Source organism: Lobosporangium transversale (assembly GCF_002105155.1).
Source record: "Lobosporangium transversale strain NRRL 3116 chromosome Unknown BCR41scaffold_28, whole genome shotgun sequence".
Lineage (NCBI taxonomy): Eukaryota > Fungi > Mortierellomycota > Mortierellomycetes > Mortierellales > Mortierellaceae > Lobosporangium > Lobosporangium transversale.
The window spans coordinates 361,048-380,236 of NW_019029006.1; the positions used below are offsets into that span (position 1 = coordinate 361,048).

General features: G+C 41.5%; 6 protein-coding genes across 6 annotated transcripts; 4 read left to right on the forward strand and 2 right to left on the reverse strand.

Moving 5' to 3' along the window:
- Nucleotides 1–560: 560 nt before the first annotated feature.
- BCR41DRAFT_357092 (endoplasmic reticulum Oxidoreductin 1-domain-containing protein) lies at nt 561–3,290 on the forward strand. The gene is made up of 7 exons (XM_022024802.1): nt 561–821; nt 951–1,070; nt 1,193–1,345; nt 1,434–1,905; nt 2,035–2,472; nt 2,599–2,650; nt 2,758–3,290. Exons 1-7 carry the CDS (start codon nt 660–662, stop codon nt 3,101–3,103), a joined length of 1,743 nt encoding a protein of 580 aa, XP_021879681.1. The 5' UTR covers nt 561–659; the 3' UTR covers nt 3,104–3,290.
- Nucleotides 3,291–4,773: 1,483 nt separating this feature from the next.
- On the forward strand, nt 4,774–6,832 carry BCR41DRAFT_372187 (hypothetical protein; the record flags this gene model as incomplete). Its single annotated transcript, XM_022026661.1, has 6 exons — nt 4,774–4,972; nt 5,069–5,289; nt 5,408–5,595; nt 5,744–6,038; nt 6,200–6,316; nt 6,455–6,832. 6 exons carry the CDS (start codon nt 4,774–4,776, stop codon nt 6,830–6,832), a joined length of 1,398 nt encoding a protein of 465 aa, XP_021879682.1.
- Nucleotides 6,833–7,082: 250 nt separating this feature from the next.
- On the reverse strand, nt 7,083–9,272 carry BCR41DRAFT_357096 (hypothetical protein; the record flags this gene model as incomplete). Its single annotated transcript, XM_022024803.1, has 4 exons — nt 9,124–9,272; nt 8,941–9,032; nt 8,066–8,791; nt 7,083–7,968 (listed from the first exon to the last, which is right to left on the reverse strand). The coding sequence occupies exons 1-4, from the start codon at nt 9,145–9,147 to the stop codon at nt 7,086–7,088; spliced, it is 1,725 nt and encodes a 574-aa protein (XP_021879683.1). The 5' UTR covers nt 9,148–9,272.
- Nucleotides 9,273–9,579: 307 nt separating this feature from the next.
- On the forward strand, nt 9,580–10,494 carry BCR41DRAFT_372189 (hypothetical protein; the record flags this gene model as incomplete). Its single annotated transcript, XM_022026662.1, has 2 exons — nt 9,580–9,855; nt 10,015–10,494. The coding sequence occupies 2 exons, from the start codon at nt 9,580–9,582 to the stop codon at nt 10,492–10,494; spliced, it is 756 nt and encodes a 251-aa protein (XP_021879684.1).
- Nucleotides 10,495–12,238: 1,744 nt separating this feature from the next.
- BCR41DRAFT_357098 (hypothetical protein) lies at nt 12,239–14,273 on the forward strand. The gene has a single exon (XM_022024804.1). It carries the CDS (start codon nt 12,513–12,515, stop codon nt 13,842–13,844), a length of 1,332 nt encoding a protein of 443 aa, XP_021879685.1. The 5' UTR covers nt 12,239–12,512; the 3' UTR covers nt 13,845–14,273.
- A 762-nt stretch (nt 14,274–15,035) lies between these two features.
- Nucleotides 15,036–17,716, reverse strand: BCR41DRAFT_357099 (hypothetical protein). Its single transcript, XM_022024805.1, has one exon. The coding sequence runs from the start codon at nt 17,431–17,433 to the stop codon at nt 15,049–15,051; it is 2,385 nt and encodes a 794-aa protein (XP_021879686.1). The 5' UTR covers nt 17,434–17,716; the 3' UTR covers nt 15,036–15,048.
- Between the last annotated feature and the right edge of the window lie 1,473 nt (nt 17,717–19,189).

Consider the following 19,189-nt stretch of genomic DNA (forward strand, 5'->3'; position numbering starts at 1 on the left):
GGTGTGGAGTTGGAGCTCGAATAGTGTCATGATCTGACCGACTGCAACACCTTACATGGTGCACTTTACATTAGGTCGGCAACTTCGAGAAGGTTTATTTATGACGAGCATATAGCAAAGGAGAACATTGAACGCTCCTCTGAGAATCCGATCCTAGGTCCAGGGGGGCTGTGTAATACGATGACCATGGGAAGGTTCGAGATGATGGCACCACGACAGAGAGGCGTAAATATGGGAGAACATGGCCGAAACTGTAGCTTTTAAATTAGAAATGTACGAAACCATGAGTATGACAGAGAATCGGCAGACCTCAAATGAACATTGAAATTAACAAACAGAATATCCATAATTACTAAGATGACAAAATAGGTGATGCGGCCTTGGAATTGTATGCGCCAGCACAGGTTCCGTTCCGTTGGATGTCTCATTTTTTATCACTACGTGGCATCTGTCTCGCACGCATTGAGGTACATGCAGTCACCAGGGGCAGAACGGCCATGTCTTGATTGCAGATAATGGATCTCTTTTTTTTTTTTTTTTTTTTTTTTTCAAAAGCTTCTGTTTTCACGATACTCACAATTCCTTCCTATTGTATAAAACATTTACTCTTCAGATAACAATAAGGGCTTCATCTCATTAGTTTAGAAAAGCATTCCATCATGTCGCGAATGCCAGGTGCATGCGCGTCAATACTCATTGTATTCATGGCTTTGCTGGTTTCTGCCATACTCTACGGCAATAACACTGTAGAACAATTTCACCTTCACCAAGACAAACAAACTACTCTACAAGCACACCGGCAACCTCAACAATGCGCCAACGTATGGTCTTGTATCATCTGTTCAATTCATTGTCATATCCTACCTACAAACCCTTGATATACGAAATCTCTTTCCATGGAAAACTGATCTTTTTTTTAAAAAAAAAAAAAAAAAAAAAAAAAATCGTAGCCTTCAGGATTGATCGGCGATTCATCATGTTGCGCCTATGAAACAGTAGAGAAGCTCAATATAGACTTTTCGAAAAAATTGCATGAGCTGGTCAACATGCCATTCTTCAGATACTTCAAGGTAACAAAAAAATATATTGGAGGATTATTGAGTGTCTACAAATCAACTATTAGACTATCTTTTAAGCTCCGAGACATTTTGCTGATGCCATGTCAAGTAATTTTTTCTTCTATGATCAATAGGTAAATTTATACAAGGAATGTCCGTTCTGGGACAATGCAGGGCTTTGCATGAACGAAGATTGCTCTGTTGAAAGGATGGATAAGGAAAAAGTTCCCGAGAAATGGAAAAACAGTCATCATGATTTGGGGAAAGTCTCTATTCCAGCAAACCCAGTAAGTCCCAAAAAAAAATAAAAAAATAAAAAAATAAAAAAAAAGATGTCTTTGTCTTACTAATTTTATATTGATTGTTTTATTATAGCTTTTTGGTTCTTTACCTCCTCGACCGCTGATAAAAGAGCAGGATTTTTGCGTTCCTGACGCTGACGCAGATGAGGAAGTGTACGTAGATCTTAAGGACAACCCGGAGCGATTCACTGGATACTCCGGACCCTCTGCGGCCAAGGTCTGGAGAGCAATTTATGAGGAAAATTGCTTTGACGTCGCGCAGGAGATGACTGCAGGGTGCCATTATTGTGAATCAGAGCGAGCCAAGCTTAAAAACCAACAACAACCCAAGAATAATGGTCAAAGCCATGACCAAAATATACTAGTCCCACCGGAACCTGCGCCTATGAAATCAGAAAAACCAACGAAGAAGAAGATGGATGATATTTTCTCAAGGCTTCCAAAGGACAGTAACGAACTACAAGGATTGGTTCAAGGGATTGCGCAGGATAGCAATGGCGAAGAGTCATGTCTAGAGAAGCGAGTGTACTACCGCTTGATCTCTGGTAAGTTCCACTTCGCTTGATCTAGCTTAGATTGGCTTGTATTCTTTTCATTTATGTCTTTTCTAATGCAAGCCTTGATTTCATCCTTATATTTTTTATGTTCCTGTTTGCTAATTAACATTGAATTAGGACTACATGCCTCTATTTCAATTCATATCTGTGATGAATGGTTCAACCAAACGACTGGAGAATGGGGCCCCAATTTAGACTGCTTCATTTCCCGTGTAGGTGTGCACCCTGAGCGCTTAGAAAACATCTATTTTGACTACGTAGTGCTTCTACGAGCCGTGTCCAAGATCTCCGATTTCTTGACTGGCTATGAATTTTGCACAGGTGACGAAGCATTGGATAAGAATATAAGAACATCAGTAGATGAGCTTGTGAGTCTGGTCAAGAAATGCCCTCCTACGTTTGACGAAAAGCTACTTTTCCAAGAGCAAAAAGGAGCCGTTGGACAGACTAGGATGCTGAAGAACCAGTTCAGAAACCACTTCAGAAACGTAACCAGGATCATGGACTGTGTTGGATGTGAGAAGTGCAGGTTGTGGGGCAAAATACAAACAACAGGTAAGTTAAAACATGGAAAATCCTATGATCAATTTTTTTACTTCAAGCCTAATAACTTACCTCAATCAGGCTAACGATATCATTGACAATGCAATCTGGTAAATTTGGTATAATTTTTATTTAAAGGACTCGGAACTGCCCTCAAAATTCTCTTTTCGTATGATGATGCTTCTCTAAAGTAAGGCTTGAGCTGTTGTATCCTTTTTGTCAATGGATAATATGATAATATAATTGAGGGCTCTATTTGATCCGAATCTACAAATTAACATTTCCTAACATTTCTAGACGGAGCGCTGATAACATTCTATCGCGGTCAGAGATTGTGGCCCTGATCAACACCTTCAACCGCTTTTCCGAGAGTATCTCTGCAATCGATCGCTTTGGAGCCATGTATCAGAGTAGACTAGAACAGGAGCTTGCAGCGAATTCGGAAAGTTTGGGAGGAAAATCCTTTATTAAGGCTCCTACCAAGGAAGAAGATGATCGAGATGCAATCGTATACAAAGTATTGCTTACTAAAATTCGGCGTGGCGTCACTAAAGCATACAGAAATCTGGATTCTTTCCTTGAGAGCAGGAACATCACGCAACACCGGACAGCTTTGAGAAAGGCAACTCCTTTAATTTCATAGTGGATGCTAGCAAGCAAGCACTCATTCAATTAGAACTTCCTATAATGATACAGCATGCATTACCTTCCTTGGACTACTCCCCTCTTGCATACTCAAAAGAACTGTCCTGGATAGGAAGCCAGATGAATAGAGCAACATTAATAATAAATAACATACTCGACCTATATCCGACTTTAGGATCAATATCATCACCCTTGGTTCCGATATGATCACTTAGCTGTAAGTCAGCTTACTTTGAAAATTTTGAGGGCATTCCATGGACAATACTAGAAGTCCTTCTCTACGGACAGCCTTTTTTTTTTTTATAAAACACTACTCTCTGTATTTTCTTGATCACCATCGATACTTGATCCTACAAACTCCCATTCGTTCAAATCGATCCAAAACCAGGAAAAAACTTATGCTCCTCAAAGAAGGTCTTTCCATCTAGTAGGTTGACGAAAGACTCAAATCCTCAACTCCTCTATGGCAAATAGCCATCGAAATATCGCAGAAGACCAGTAGACCGTCAAAGGAAGGGCTACAGATGAGATGACTCTGTGCCTTAAGCTAGGATTGAAAGACTGTCTTCTACGGTTTTCATCGGCGTCCCGGAGTCGAAAGGAGACCGAACATAATTAGACGATTTATACAGATGCTTGGCCTAATTTGACTCCTTTTTTCGGTTCAGACTGCAATGTAATGTTGAGCGCCACCAATTATTTTTTTTTAAAATCTGGCTATTAGAGTGTGACACAGTAACAGAGGGGACTGTTAAAACCCTGTAATAAAAGGAACGTTTTGAAATATGCACGGATATTATTGTGCGGCCCCATGTTGGAAAGAGCTCTTTATTTATGGGACTGTGCCTTGAAACTCCTTTGTCGATAAGGACTATCGTTAAACGCGGACGGAGGATTAGGAAAGACAAACCACTTCCCTTAGTCCCCCCAGCCCATGTTCCTTGTAGCCTATCCTCCTTTTTGTGTCACAACACCGAGTTCAATAATCAATTAAAGGCAATTAAAGACCAAAGCCTCTTGAATCCCTCAATTCATTCAACTCATTCTGCATGCAACAACATTCTCCTGAATGAAAAAATAAAACGAGATATTTTTATTGTTTCTATGACCCTACACTGTCTATATTCTTTCTTTTTGTTTCCTTTCAGTAACACATACCCCCGCGGAACTCACTCTCTTTCTTAACAATCCGCCTGTATCTATTCTCTCCTTTTATTGGGCACAGCAACATTATAAAATATTCCACAGAAAAAAGAAGGAAAAGTCCCAATTCAAATTTCTCTCAAGGGGGACGGGATGAGCAACAGTGATATCTATAACGATTTTGAGGGCAACAACAGTAACACCGCTCCAGTGTCTAGGACTTCCTCAAATACTAATACCGCAATAGGCGTCAATAACAGTATTGACAATCATTCTGAAGAATATCTCTGGAGTAACCATCCACTACCACAATTGCAGGACTCACTCCGTCAACGTGGCCAGCCGACAGTCGGGAATAGGAATACTCTAAAGAAGCGGCAGGGCGGAGTAATTGTACCATCATTGATAACAACGATCCAGGACAACAGCAGTAGCTATAATAACAGTAATAATAATAGTCGTTCTCAAACAACTGCAAATCACCTGCTTAAAAAAGAGAACATATCTCCTATGACGAACAATACCATGGCACTATCCAATGGAAATGAGGATATGGAAGATAGCGGTAGCAATGGTTCATTTGTGCGCTCAATGTTTGATGAAGGAATAATACAGTCATCACTAGGGACCATTGAGAAGAAGAGAATTCATAGGACATCTTCGATCCAGTCAATTCGGTCAAAGTTCCCAAAGAGAACCAACAGCTTTTCAGCGCACTTTACGGGTAAGTGGACGAAATTCTATACTTTTTTTTTTTTTGTTTTACTTTGTTGTTGTTGTCGGTTTACCTCATCTCTCTACTTACTGTATTTCTCTGTAGAATTTATCAACAGGCGTAAGGAAGCATTGGAAACGCAAAGACAGGAGATTTCAGTTTACACATCTCCTATGACGGTGCTTTCGTACTTTGTACTGTACATACTTCATGAGTTTCGGGTAGCACTCCTTTGGATTTTCTCTCAGCAGTATTTGCTCGTTGCTATGCCAATCATCGCAATGACAGTTTACTTCATCTATCAAACAGATGGTGCTCATCAGCCGGTATGTTTCTCTCCTTGTTATGGAGATATAGAGTTGTTTTTTTTTTTTTTTTTTTTGTAAGATAATGTCTTATACATCCCCTTATAATAGAAATTGGACCTTATTCTACTGTTTTTAGTTATTGAAACACGCTGAATTAGGACTGATCTGGTATGGATATTGGACACTACTTGGGATTGCCTCATCAGTTGGATTGGGTACTGGATTGCACACGTTCGTCTTGTTCCTTGGACCGCATATTGCGGATGTGACATTAACAGCCTATAAATGTGGCAACACCAACTTTGATGTACGTGGCGATCATAGGTAATGGAAAAGCTTTAAGAGTGGCGACCGAATACTTCCAAAAGAATAGTCAATGGAAAAACGAACTTCCATCTTCTCATTTAACTAGCATACTGATTAATCCCTCTCCTATTTGTTGAAATTGCGGCCCATTGTTCTTTTTTTTCAGATACATCTGTAAACCGTTGGAATTGATGAGAGAACCTCTAACGATCTACACTATTTTTCAAGCGGTTCAATGGGAGAGTTTCTTTTGGGGTTTTGGAACTGCCATTGGTGAACTACCGCCATACTTTGTTGCAAGGGCTGCTGCACTCTCAGGGAATAGGAATGAGGAATTGGCTGCTATTGAGGACCTGCTCAAGAAGAAACCCGACTCAGTCTCATATAAGGAGCGTATTCTGCTTATGGTACACGAAGGAATGAAGCGTTTAGGATTCTTTGGTATCTTTTTGTGCGCCTCCGTAAGTCGTAGTTATGGCCGGCTATACTCTTTTTCTTTGTGGAGATGCTTTCTTTTTTGTTACTTAGCTATCAGAGGATAAAGGTATCTTCCACCCCTAACCATCCTACTGACGGCTGACCATTCTTTTCTTTTTTTACTCTCTTTTCGATGGTCCTTTAGATCCCCAACCCTCTTTTTGATCTCGCAGGGATCACCTGTGGCCACTTCTTGATCCCATTCTCGACCTTCTTTGGCGCCACTTTCCTCGGAAAGGCTGTTGTGAAGTCATCAATCCAGGTAAAACGAAATTTCCGTCAACTCGCAAGAAAGCGTGGTTATGCTCTTTGTGCAAAAAAAAAAAAGAAAAAAAAAAAAAAAAAAAAAAAAGCTCTTTAGACCGCTCTGCTGACCAAGTTCTTTTCTCTCCTATTGTAGACACTCTTTGTAATCCTCATGTTTTCAGCTGATACATTGGCTGCTTTCATGGGATGGCTCGAGACTTCGGTCCCGTTGATCCACGGATACTTGGCTGACGGCATCAACTCACAGAAGGGAGCTCTGCATGGAAAGGATCGAGTTTCGGAAGACGAGCTGGAGAACTCGACCAGTCTTGTTGGGCTAATCTGGAACACAATCATCTTCATCATGATCTCCTATTTCTTGCTGTCGATCGTCGAGACAATGGCGCTGGCGCAGATCAAGAGACGACACGACCAAGAGATTGTAGAGTTAGAGGGCAAGATCCGTAGTGGCGATACTAAGGAGTTCTTTGTAGAATCTCCAAAAGAATTCATTGAACCAAGCAAACAATGAGTCCAAGCAGCAAGCAAGTATCAGAATCAATAACAATAGGTGCAACTGCAACAACAATACCAACAAGTGTAAGTACAAAAGCGTCAGTGACTACTTCAACATTGGATCTAGAGAAGCAAGACAGAAAAAATATATTTTGAATAGAATCCCTCAGCACTTTCAAATATACGCCGCCATCAATATTTATCTATTAGTATATAAACAGGGTCATTGCGACAATAAAAAAAATAAAAATAAAAAAAAAAATAGTGTTTTATTTTTCAGCAACTGGTCTGTCATTTACGAGAGGACTTTTCATTCTGGCTTCCATCTCACTGCCAGCCTTCTCGCCTTCTCGTGGGCGTCTTTCAAGTTCTCTATCACGATGGCGATGACGATCATAGTCACGATGTCGCTCTCTATCTCTGTCTCGATCTCGTTCCCTATCTCTATCTCGTTCTCTGTCTCGATCCCTCTCCCTGTCTCTTTCCTTCTCTCTATCGCGATCTCGTGGTCTCTCACGCTCTCTATCTCTATCTCTTTCTCTGTCTCGCTCCCTCTCACGTTCACGCTCACGGCTGTAGCCTCTACGACTAGACTCCCTTTCACGTTCGCGATCGCGGTAGTCATACCGTCCATAGTCGGGATCATATCGAGAGCTGCGAGAGTATCCTGAACGGGATCCCGAGGGCGACCGTCTTCTGCTACTGCGCCTATAGTACTCTCTGTCGATAGAACGCGACCGACTCCGTCTCCTGGTACTACTGCTCCTAGATCTCGATCGTCTCCTCGAAGAGGATACTAATTTCTCAAGCAAGGAGGCTGCAGACGCCTGTTGAGCTGCAGTAGCAGAACTGGTACTGGTAGCATCTGCTGTTGAAGGACGAGCAGGAGAACCATCCTGACTCTTGGAGGCAATGTCGGGTGAAATCCCAGGAATGTCGCTTAGATCAGGAAGAGGTCCACCCGCTTCCAGCTCTTCCAATTTCTTTAAAAGTGATGGGTCGCCTCCACGATTGACAAGTCCAATAAGGATATTCTTGTACCGGGTGCGAATAGGATCCGTTGCTGGCGGTGGTTGAATCTGTGGAGGTTGCATCATCTGCGCCTGCTGCATCATAAACGGCATAGGTCCACTGTGTCTAGGTAAGTTGATCCTAATACAAAAAAAAAAAAAAATCAGTCATCAAATCTTTTGGATTTAAAATGCAAAATATGACAAACATCTACTTTTGTTTTTCATTTGGATGATACCTCAGTCGTCGATCACCAATCATCTTGTCGGTACTCGAGAGAGCCTTCTTGGCACCTTCAATGGTATCAAAGTCCATGAATGCAAACCGTGTTGGGTGAGTGGGTTTGCCTGCAATGTTAACTCGCGTAACCTTGCCACAGTCCTGAAAGACTTCTTCTAGCTGTTCCTGAGTCACTGTCAAGGGCAAGTTACCAACGTAGACTGTTTTGGTATCTACTTTATCTAGATCGACCTGCGTCTCCGCGGGCCGTTGCTGTTGGTATTGAGGCAAGATATTTGGATTATAGAGCGTCATATGAGGACTAGGATATAGAGGTTGAAATTGGTTGCTCATTGGCATACCCATACCCATATTCATACCCATAGGCATGCCCATACCCATACCCATGCCATTGTACTGTGAGTGGTTGACCAGTGTGTTCCCCATACGGATCATAGGATTACCGCTGTTGCTGTTATTGTTTTGATGTGGTGTCGTAGCCGCGCTGCTATTATTAATGTTATTATTCAAGACCAAATTAGGGAACGGGCGTCCTATTGGATTAAGTCCTATTGCTGTTGCTGGAGTTCCAGTAGCTATAGCAGTAGTAGATGATACTGTCACGTCCATCTGAGTTACTGCCAAGGGTCGTCCACCAAATAAAGTTCCTGTCAAATGTGTTGCTGTCACAGCTGCATCCTTATCGCGATACTCGATAATTGCTTCAAATCCAGAGCCAAGTGGACTAGAAGGAAAAGAAAGAAAAAGAAGTGCGTTTTTTTCTAAATCACATTTGCACTATCTTCATTTTTTTTTTTTTTTTTTTTTTTTTTTTTTTTTTTTTTTTTTTCATAATTTCGATTGGCGCCATATATATTTAATAACTGAATATACCTTGGGATGAGTACAAGATTATCCAGTGGGCCGATGAACTCGAACAGTTTCCTGATCATGTCTTCATTCACAACCGGCGACAGTTTGGACGCCTAAAAAAATAAAGGCATGAAAAGATGGTGAGTAAAAGTGATCTACCCTTTTGTCATCTTAATCTACTAGCCACAATGTTATTGGTAATACCTGCACTTTTGCTCCTATTGCCATCGTCCACTTGTATTTGCTTGGTATTTACTGTTGCTTACAATATTGCTGCTGTTTCCTGTTGGAGTAAAAAATAAAAAAATAAAAAAAAAGTTGCGGCAGGGAGATTCGTGCACATGTACACACACCTCACATTGAGGACACAAAGTCTGACTTGCAAGAATAAAAGATAAAAGACATGATTAACATTTACACTTAATCTGAAAACAAAACGTCAATACTCTGCTTTATTTCCAAGACTAGATCCAGGAACTACAAGACTACGAGCCATTTATTACATTTATTACAACAAATGTATTTTCTCCTCCTACTTCATTGACATCTTTCTCGACCATGCGGAAATCATTCTTACAGATGGCTCTTGCCAAAACTACGGGCGCATCATTAAAAACTTTTCAGACAACGCTCACTTCTACAAACTCATGGCCGTTTACAATGGACCGTCCGCCTTCCACTGAGCGGCCTACTAGGATAGCTATTCTTGATTCTTCCTTCAATCCACCTACAAAGGCTCATTATCATCTTCTGAAAGCAGCTGCAAGGGTTGGCTGCGATGCTGTACTATTACTTTTAGCAACCAATAATGTGGATAAGGGTCAGACAGGTGCAGGCGCCGTGGAGCGTTTAGAGATGATGGAAGCCATGGCTATGGATTCTATTTCGAATGATAAGGAAGATCCTGCACTCCGACAAATAGCTGTTGGCTTAACTGTAAAGCATTGATGCGATCTCCCAAAAAAAAAAAAAAAAAAAAAAAAAAAGAGTCGGACGTTTTCAATACTGTAGCAGTCGTCAATTTCTCTGATGATCCTCTTCTATTCGACTACCGTTTTTCTTTATATCTATACTTTCCTTGTCCCTAATTTTTAGACCCATGCTAGATTTATGGACAAGGCACAACCGATCTTAGATCAATATGAACCCAACACTGTTCAATTATCATGGATTATGGGTCACGATACCATGACACGGCTATTTGATCCCAAGTATTACAACGATGTACATGCGGATATGGCGCCGTTCTTTGAGAAATGTGATGTGATCTGTTCTTCAAGGCCAGGTCATGGCAGCCGAGAAGAAATGATGCGATTTGTAGAACAGAGTGGACACAAGGACAAAGTCACGCTAGTAGATATTATTGAGACTGAAGAAGTCAAGTCGAGTCTGCCTTCTACTGTTGCCTCTACTGCTGTTTCTACTGCTGAGAAAAGACATGGAATCGAGATTAGAGAGATATCATCGACCATTGTCAGAGATGCTGTCAAGAACAAAGATTGGCTGTTGGTTGAGCGCTGTGTTCAACCATCCGTTAGAGAGATCATTGAGAAAAATAGTCTCTACGCATCATGAAGTCATTCAGTATAAATATATTTATAATAATCATTCATAGTCTAAAAAGTAAAGTTGGCTTTTCTTTTTAACTAATAAATCTGAAATCAAGGGTGCATAGAGCATTAAATATACTGTATACAACTTTAGCGTGCAATACATGTCTGTGGCCCAAGTGAGGCAGATATTTAACATCCAGCTGCACGGATATATTTTTATGCTTCTTTGTAAGAATAAAAAGAGGCGAGGCTCAAGTTCAGTTGGTTGGTGGAGAAAGGCCACACGCTCACTTTTTTTTTATCTGCATGGCTTGGTTGGTTAAGGACCTTCTCAATTGACGGGTGCTGAAAGATAAATACCACTCAATTTTATTCCTGAACAGGTACCTTTTTTGTTGTAAAAAAAAAAAAAAAAAAAAAAAAATTCTTCATTGATGTTGTTGCCCTAGTTGTCTTCACTCACTTGATCGACCGTTATGCCAGCGGGTCAAAACAAAAAAAAAAAAAAAAAAAAAAAAAAAGATGCAGTGTGGTCTGAGTTGGCTTTTATTCATTTATTTAGTTTTATTAATGTACTTTATTGTCCCACCATTGATGAGTTCTTCTGAAAACAAAGATCCTCTCAAGAGTGGACACGTACGCCGTTCCGTTCAAGATTAGGCTTTATTGAGGGATGAGCTGCAGTTGTCTCCTCGTGTGTCCCTTATTCTCATTCTCTCTAGTCTATAAGTTTCTAAGCATGCTTTATTTTAGTCCTGACACTAAATAAATGATCATTATTAGAGATGGAAAGATACAGGGACCAGGGACAGAGGCAGGAACAACGACAACAACAATACATTATAGGTCCCATCTCTCTCTCCTTCTCCTTTTCTGTCATCAGTTATCAGTTATAACGTTAAAAGCGAACGTTTTTTATTATATTATATTATTTTATTTTATTTATTTATTTTTGATAACTTGTTTTCTACCATTGGTTTGACCATGGCCCTGGTCGTTATCCTGCTCCTAATTCTATTTCTATGGTCTTCTGGTCTCTGTCCGGTTGTTGCCAATTGTTCCATCATCACAACTAGATATCTAGTTCTGTTGAGAGGATGTTGACCACTTGGCATGTACCACATTCTTATCTGTGCAGACTATACCTATTATGACCATCCAAGGATAGAACAGATTGTTCAGTCATAGTGTAAAAGTGTAAAGCATAAAGAGGGTAAGGGTAAGAAGAATATGAGAACGAAGAAAACGCTCCCATCCTTGACATGTACAGTAACATGTTACTGAACCATCTTTATTGTTTGTTTGTTTGTTTGTTTGTTTGCATTAATACTTTTTTTCTGACAATTTTTTTTAGAATACAAACGCACGACTGTTGGAGACACACATGCCATTCTGTGATTTATTTTAATACATTATTGTTTAAATGTATGCAGTAAACTCTAGTTCTCTAGTCCTCTAGTCCTGGCATCTCCACTTGCTTCCTTTCCTCCTGCTGTCGTTATCAATCTTGGCTCTCTCTTTTTTTTTTTTTTTTTTTTTTTTTTCCAGCCTTCAAGACGACTATCACACCATTCGGCATTTCTTTTTCTCTTTTTTATTTTTATTTTTTTTATTTTTTAATCTCTCTCTTTCTCTTTCTCTTTCTCTTCCCTTCGTTCCTTCCCTTTCCTTTCTTCATCTCTTTCCATCTCCTCCATCATCTCCATCTCATCCTGTCATCCTTCTCTCATCTCATTTCATCTATTTCGCTATTTTTTTTTTTTTTTTTTTTTTTTTCCATTTTGTTTAGTACTTATCACTCTATTGTCTTATTATAATATTTTATTTACTTTGTGTCCCTTTATAAATTTAATCTCATTATTTATTTATTTTTTTTTGCCCTGCACACCACGCGAGAACTCTTTCTCTTTCTTTCTCTTACTTCGTCTTTTCCTACATCCTTTACTCGTTTTTTCTTGTCCTGCTGGCCAGGACAATATCATTTACTTTTATACTTAATCACTGTTTTACACAACACCCACTCTTCTTTATCACAAGTCAATGACCATGCCACATCGCTCAGAAGACGAGAATACTATCTTGGTCACTGGCGGCGCCGGTTTCATTGGTTCGCACACTGTCGTTGAACTCTTGTCCCAGAACAAGCGACTGGTCATTATCGATAACCTCTGCAACTCTTCAGAAGAAGCCCTGCACCGTGCCAAGATCTTGGCTAATAACCGAGGCTCTCTGGTCTTTCACAACGTCGACATTCTTGATGCTCATGCATTGGAACGGGTGTTTGAACAATATAAATTCTCAGCCTGTATTCACTTTGCGGGATTGAAGGCCGTCGGTGAATCTGCCCAAATTCCATTGGGATACTATCAAACCAATGTTACTGGCACTCTTAATGTTATTCAGCTTCTTCAAAAATACAACTGCCGGAACTTCATCTTTTCTTCATCTGCCACTGTCTATGGTTTGCCTATCTCTGATGAGCCCATCAAGGAGGATGCACCCACTGGAGCGTTGAACCCTTACGGACGCACTAAACAGTACATTGAAGAAATTCTTGTTGACATTGCTGCTAGTGAACCTAATATGTGGAACATTGTCCTTCTTCGCTATTTCAACCCTGTTGGTGCTCATGCCTCAGGCTTGATTGGCGAAGATCCCAATGGCATTCCCAACAACCTAATGCCTTTTGTTGCTCAAGTCGCCATCGGTCGCCGACCAACTATCAATGTCTTTGGAGCTGATTATGATACAAAAGACGGCACAGGAGTCCGGGACTACATCCATATTGTGGACTTGGCTAAAGGACATGTCGCTGCCCTGAATAAGATTGATTCCATGGTATCCGCAAAGACTCCTGTGGGTTGTGTAGCTTACAACCTTGGATCGGGTGTAGGCTACTCTGTCATGGACATGATCCATACCATGTCCAAAGCCGTCGGTCGAGCTCTCCCTTACAAGATTGTTGATAGGAGGAAAGGAGATGTCGGTAGTGTGATTGCAGACCCCTCACTGGCAGCCAGGGATCTTGGCTGGAAGGCAGAAAAGACGTTGCAGGACATGTGTGACGATTTGTGGCGCTGGCAAACACAAAATCCTGATGGTTATGCTTCTATGAATGGAGGATCATCGCCTGGTACACCCACGCCCGCATCACGATCATCTGTTGAAACGCTTCCAACAACACTCCTACCCATTATCGCCTCTGTTCCCAAGGCTCCTTTCAAACCCATTGTACTCGACATTAGTGCTAACACAGCACCAACCCTTGTCATGCCCTTCTCACCCTCCAGCTCATCATCTAGTTCACCATCCATCTCACCGTCCGTTTCACCAGCTCCAGGACCCACCACCAACACAGCTACAACCTTCTAGAATCTTTGGAATCTTTGGAATTCTTTGAAAAAATGAGTCTTGGCGAGAAATAATCAAGAAATAGGGTGATATGATGACTGCCTTGGCTGAGACAACAAATAGAAATCCATTATCGACTCTCTCTTTCTCTCTCTTCTTGACCCTGCTTATCAATCATGAAATAACAAGACAATTTAGAAAAAATAGAAAGAAAAAAGAAAAAAGAGAAAAGAGAAAAAAAAAGGAATATGGGAACTATTCAATAGACGCAATTAGATCTTTATTTAATGTCTATAGACTTCATGTTGCGCACGTATTCATTCACACAATCTACTCAGTTCGCCAGGCTTTTAAAAAGATAGAACCCTTCTTACCCAGCATTTGTCATTAATCGCTTTCATACCAATAATATTATTCTACTAATAATAATAGCACTAGTAAAAACATAACCAACATGATCATGATTTTTTTTTTTTTTTGATTTGATTATCAATGGTAAATATATATATATATATATATACATGAATATCCTTTCTAGATGCGGAGATGACAGTTGATACTCTCCCCTCCCCCCCCCCCGCTTGATCCAGCTTGGCTTTTTTTTTTAAAAAAAACCCCTTTTCTCTTTACAGTTTCCCTACTTGCTTGTCTCCTTAAATTTGGTGGTTTTTTTATTTTATTTTTTTTATTTTTTCTGCCGACTGTAGTCATATAATACATAGAGTGAAGGGAACAGGGAAGGGGGGGAGGGTTGGTTAGAATAAGTTGTTAGTCTCAGTCTGGCGATAAAAATAGAATGACAAATATAAAATAACTGTTATCGTTTTTTTTTTTTTTTTTTTTTTTTTACGAAATCATTGGATTCTGATTAAAAAATGTTTATATTATATATATTATCTGAAATAAATAATAGAATAGAATGGGCAAAATGGGACTTTTAAGGAAAGCCCTGACTTAGTGGCGCACGGTTTTTTTTCTTGTCTACATCGTACTGGACAATAATGATAATAAATGTGCTTAGTGTGAATGTTATTCACATTTTCCTTTGACTTTTTGGCTTCGCCCACCCATGTTTTAAATCATCGATTGTGCACGGCCAATTTCTCTCATATCCTCGTCACGCCAATATAAGAGCATTAAAGTGTCTGTGCAAACATCCTCTGCATTCTTTTTTTTTCGATTTATTTTATTTTTTCTTAAAAGTTTAGACTACAAGTAATGAGAATCATGGCGTCCGGGGTGGAAAAGGTCCTGTCGAAAAGCGAGTAGAGGACACAGGTGGTGGAGAGGGGAACGATCGTAGGAGCGCAGAGTTGGATCGGTCCCCTCCTTCGCTACCACTATTACTAATGGACTGCAGAGGTGGTGGTGGAGGCAGTGGAAGGAAATCCTTTTCGTTTAAACTCTCTTCAGTACTTGAAGAGGAGGAGGCCATGGTAACCGCATGTTGGTCCGAGAATGGATTCATGTCCAGGAGAATCTCGTTTGAATCAAACGTCTGGAAGGGATCGTTCGTTGACGTCAATGACGGTGTGGCACTTGTTCGCCAACTGGGGGTCGTGGCCGTGGTCATGGTTTGGGATCGTCCACCCAGGCCCAAAGCTCCATCATAAGCAACCCCGTCCACAGTGCTCATGGTCGGGTTTTGGCGGTAGTAATGGCTGTAGTAGGCCATCTGCCGCTCTTCGCTCCGAAGGGACTTGATATTGAGATGATCGAGATATTCCGCATTGATTGAGGCCCGGAAGCCGGGATGGCGATGCCAACTTTCATTATCGGTCAAGGAACCTCCTGTCTGGAGACTGGTCAAGCTCATCGACATGGATCGCCGAAGATATCCGTTGATCGAATTCATCGTATTTCGATAGTGGCGCTTGATAGGGCCTTCTTTGGTCAAGGGTAATGACCCAGTGCCGGAAGAAGCATCAAAGCTCATGATGTCTGCTTTCCGAGATTGGGAAGAGAAGGAGGGGCTACGGTACTGATTGTTTCCGGATACAGACCCCTCTTCATGATACTGCCTGGATGGAGGATGCCCCTCAAGGAGGCGCTCAGCCCGAGCAGCCATGGACGCTACCCAGTATTGCCGTACGACCGAAGAAGTTTCGTGGCTTGATCGCATCGAAGACATTGTAAAGTCATCATCCGAGTACATGTACGAGTTCGAAGCTGACTTGCGCCAGGATGGACGGCCCAAGTATGCGTCTGCTGGGTAGATAAGGCTGGAATTCCGATCACGAGAATCACTCTTACTTCCAACCTCACTTGAGTATTTCTCTGAGGAACCCGCCTCAGAGATATCAAGTTGTTGACTTTTACGGTACTTGGCTACAGCAGCAGCTACTTCACTATTGTAAGAATCTTGATCGCGTACAGCAGAATGCCTGTCGTCACCTTCGAATTTACCATGCTCATGGTTCTCATCGTCATCTTCTTCTTCCCGCATCAGGTAGAAATCACGTTCACTTTGGTCTTTGCCTGAGCCCTTCATACGAAGACCTTGGATCCTTAATCTCTCTTTCATACTGCGACCGTTTCCATACCTGCCATTACCATGCCCCCGTCGCCTCTGACGCCGCCGCCTCAAGACTAGCAATGAGATGATGGCGATAAGGGCAGCTGCAGCAGCGATGCTTACGAATGTCGCCGTCATGCCCTTGACATTACTGGGACCACCAACGCTGCCACCGTTCACGTCATTCACATTACCGCCGTGGCCGCCTCCTGAACCTGTACCGGTAACATCATCGTCTTTACCAGCGCCACTCGGCAGTGGAGGGAGTGGGGGCAGTGGAGTAAAAGGAAATGGGGAAGATGTAGTAGTGGGTGTTGATGAGGCGCCAGAAGTAGATGTCAAATGTATGGTTGATGTAGGAGAAGGATGGTTAGAAATGGATGGTGGTGTGGCTACTGGAGGTTTTGTCGCGGGCGGAGGTTGAGTCGGCGGATTGGACGTGACGACATTAGGCTTTGTTGTGGTTGGTTGTGGTTGTGGAGGAGGCTCAACTGCAACTGGATTCATGGTGAAGTAACATGCGGTATCATCACGGCTTGTGGATCCTTTGTTGACGGCGACTAAACGGATGGCGACGTCCCTAGCATAGGGGCCGCAATCTGGGACAGAGAACTGATACTCCCCATTTGCGGCGACAAGCCCTCGGTTTTGAAACAACGTCGCGGCGGTCCTCCACATACCACCCTGGGAGCCTTGGTTATCCATACAGTATAGAGTAGCCGAAAGAGTGTCATAGTTATCGAGATCGCTATTAGATGCCTGCCAGGCCAAGACAGAGACTTGCCCTGGCTGGACCTTGGTATTGTATGTAGGATTTGTGCATGAAACAGCCTCTACAAGGTAATGATTGGATAGATAAGGAGAATGGAGTGAGGCAAGGAAGACAAAAAGTGTGGAGAATGTAGAGAATAAGTGACCTAGACGCCGGCGTGAGACATGTCGTGGGCGTGAAAGTGATGACATTGATAATGATGATAATGATGATGAAGACGAAGGTGAGGATGGCGTTGATGATGTTTGGGATCGTGAATTGGTCATAAACTGTAGAGAGGTGAGATGGAGGAATAGTGGCACCATTGGGCCATTTGGTGCCATTGTGAATGATATGCACTTGGGCTAGTACGCGGGAAATTCGTTGTCAATGCTGTATTAAAAAAAAACAAAATAACTATAATAAAGAGAAGGAATTCAGGGGTAGAAAGGGAAGAGAGGGAAGCCTTGAGTTGGTCGGGTGAGAATGAGGGACAGGAATGAGATTCCTCCGAATAGGAATGAATGAAGAGAGAAAATAAAAAAATAAATAGAAAAGACAACCTGAAATGAGAGAGAAAAGGTAAATGGAGAGCAGAAGGATAGAAGAACTGGAGAAGAGTAAAAATGAAGGAAAAGAAAGAAAAAAGGAAGAGTGACTGAAGAGCTTGTCAAGAAACTTTGGTGCCGAAGGTCTAAGGTTCAGGAGAGGAATGATGCTGCATTCTGTGGATTGACAATCTAACAACCTGATTGGCATCAAGATTCAGCTGCTATGTCCATATGCTTGTGATACGAGATATCGGGGGTTAGGGACAATGCGCCAGCGCCTTTCGGGCACATAGCCCAGCATCGACCACTTGACCACTTGAACCATGAGCTACGAGTCAAAGACAGAATGACAAGGAAAGGGAGCGAAGGGGCGGATCCATCGCCGAACCATTGTGATCGAGAATCAAAGTAAAGTGTGCAGGGCTAATTCTCTTCCTTCACAAACCTGTTAGCAACAGCGCAGACTGAGCATAGGGGAAAAAAGAAAAGCCCTTTGTTTGTTTTCTTTATGCTGTACATTCAATGCTCTTATTCAATCCTGCCTCTGGATGAATAACATTCATTACTTTCTCTATTACGATATAGTTATCAATTCATATTTGTGGATTTGATTGGACAAGTTGACATGCTTGCGATCTTTCTGATCGCTTATCGCGAAGGCGGTCGGTGAGCCCTTGTGCAACATGGCGACCTAAACAATGCATTTCAGAGTTCATCTCTCTTCTCCATGCATATATATATTTTCTTGCTCGTTAGAAATTCCATTCAAAGCATAAAAAGTGGCGTAAAAAAAAAAAACAAAAAACTAAAACTCAATTGACCCAAATCTAGACTCGTAATGTTTCTTGAATACAAGTAGAAAGTGGAGGAGTTTAATAATGACCCCTCACCATTATCTCTCAGTCGAAATTCAATCTCCAATGCCAGCTTTACATGGTCGCTGTCTCCGAGGGAAATAGGTCTAGATTAAGGTAGAGGATAGGCTTTAATTCACTCCCAAAACCGGAGAATGAAGAATTATGTTCTCAATTCTTTGGAGTTGAAAAAACGCGTTCTTGGACAATAAATAAGGTATATATGCATCATAATCGCAGAGAAATTAAGTGAGCCCTGCTCCTCCCATTTTTTTCTCCGTCCCTCGCTCTTCCTCCACATCATTGTTTATATCTTTTGTGTATGAATATGTCTAGCTTGACCAGGAGACTCAGTATTCTGGAAATATTTTATGATAATGATGATTATAATGACAATCAAGGTCAAGGGCGATCAGGGTTAAGGTCAGGACTAGGAAATCTGAATTGAAAGGGCCATAATCAAAGACAAGATCAAGATCAAGGGTCCTCTATTTTCTTTCTTTTGTTGACCTCAAATCTGAGGAATGAAATGCATAGTTTGCAATCCATTTGTTTACGCAGCATCTCGTAATCGAATCTTTGCCTTAATATATTAAATCATCGCCATTTCAACAGGGACTATTAATTGATGAACAACAACAATAAAAATAACCGTAAATAAATAAATCTGCGTTCCCTTCGGCATCTAGGCATTT

Excerpts from the sequence above, each read along its gene's own strand:
- BCR41DRAFT_357098 (XM_022024804.1), top strand. The coding sequence starts at position 12,513 with ATGACCATGCCACATCGCTCAGAAGACGAGAATACTATCTTGGTCACT.
- BCR41DRAFT_357092 (XM_022024802.1), top strand. The coding sequence starts at position 660 with ATGTCGCGAATGCCAGGTGCATGCGCGTCAATACTCATTGTATTCATG. Across the intron at positions 822-950 it reads AACCTCAACAATGCGCCAAC|CCTTCAGGATTGATCGGCGA; the intron begins GTATGGTCTTGT and ends AAAAAATCGTAG. Across the intron at positions 2,651-2,757 it reads TATGATGATGCTTCTCTAAA|ACGGAGCGCTGATAACATTC; the intron begins GTAAGGCTTGAG and ends TAACATTTCTAG.
- BCR41DRAFT_357099 (XM_022024805.1), bottom strand. The coding sequence starts at position 17,433 with ATGGCACCAAATGGCCCAATGGTGCCACTATTCCTCCATCTCACCTCT.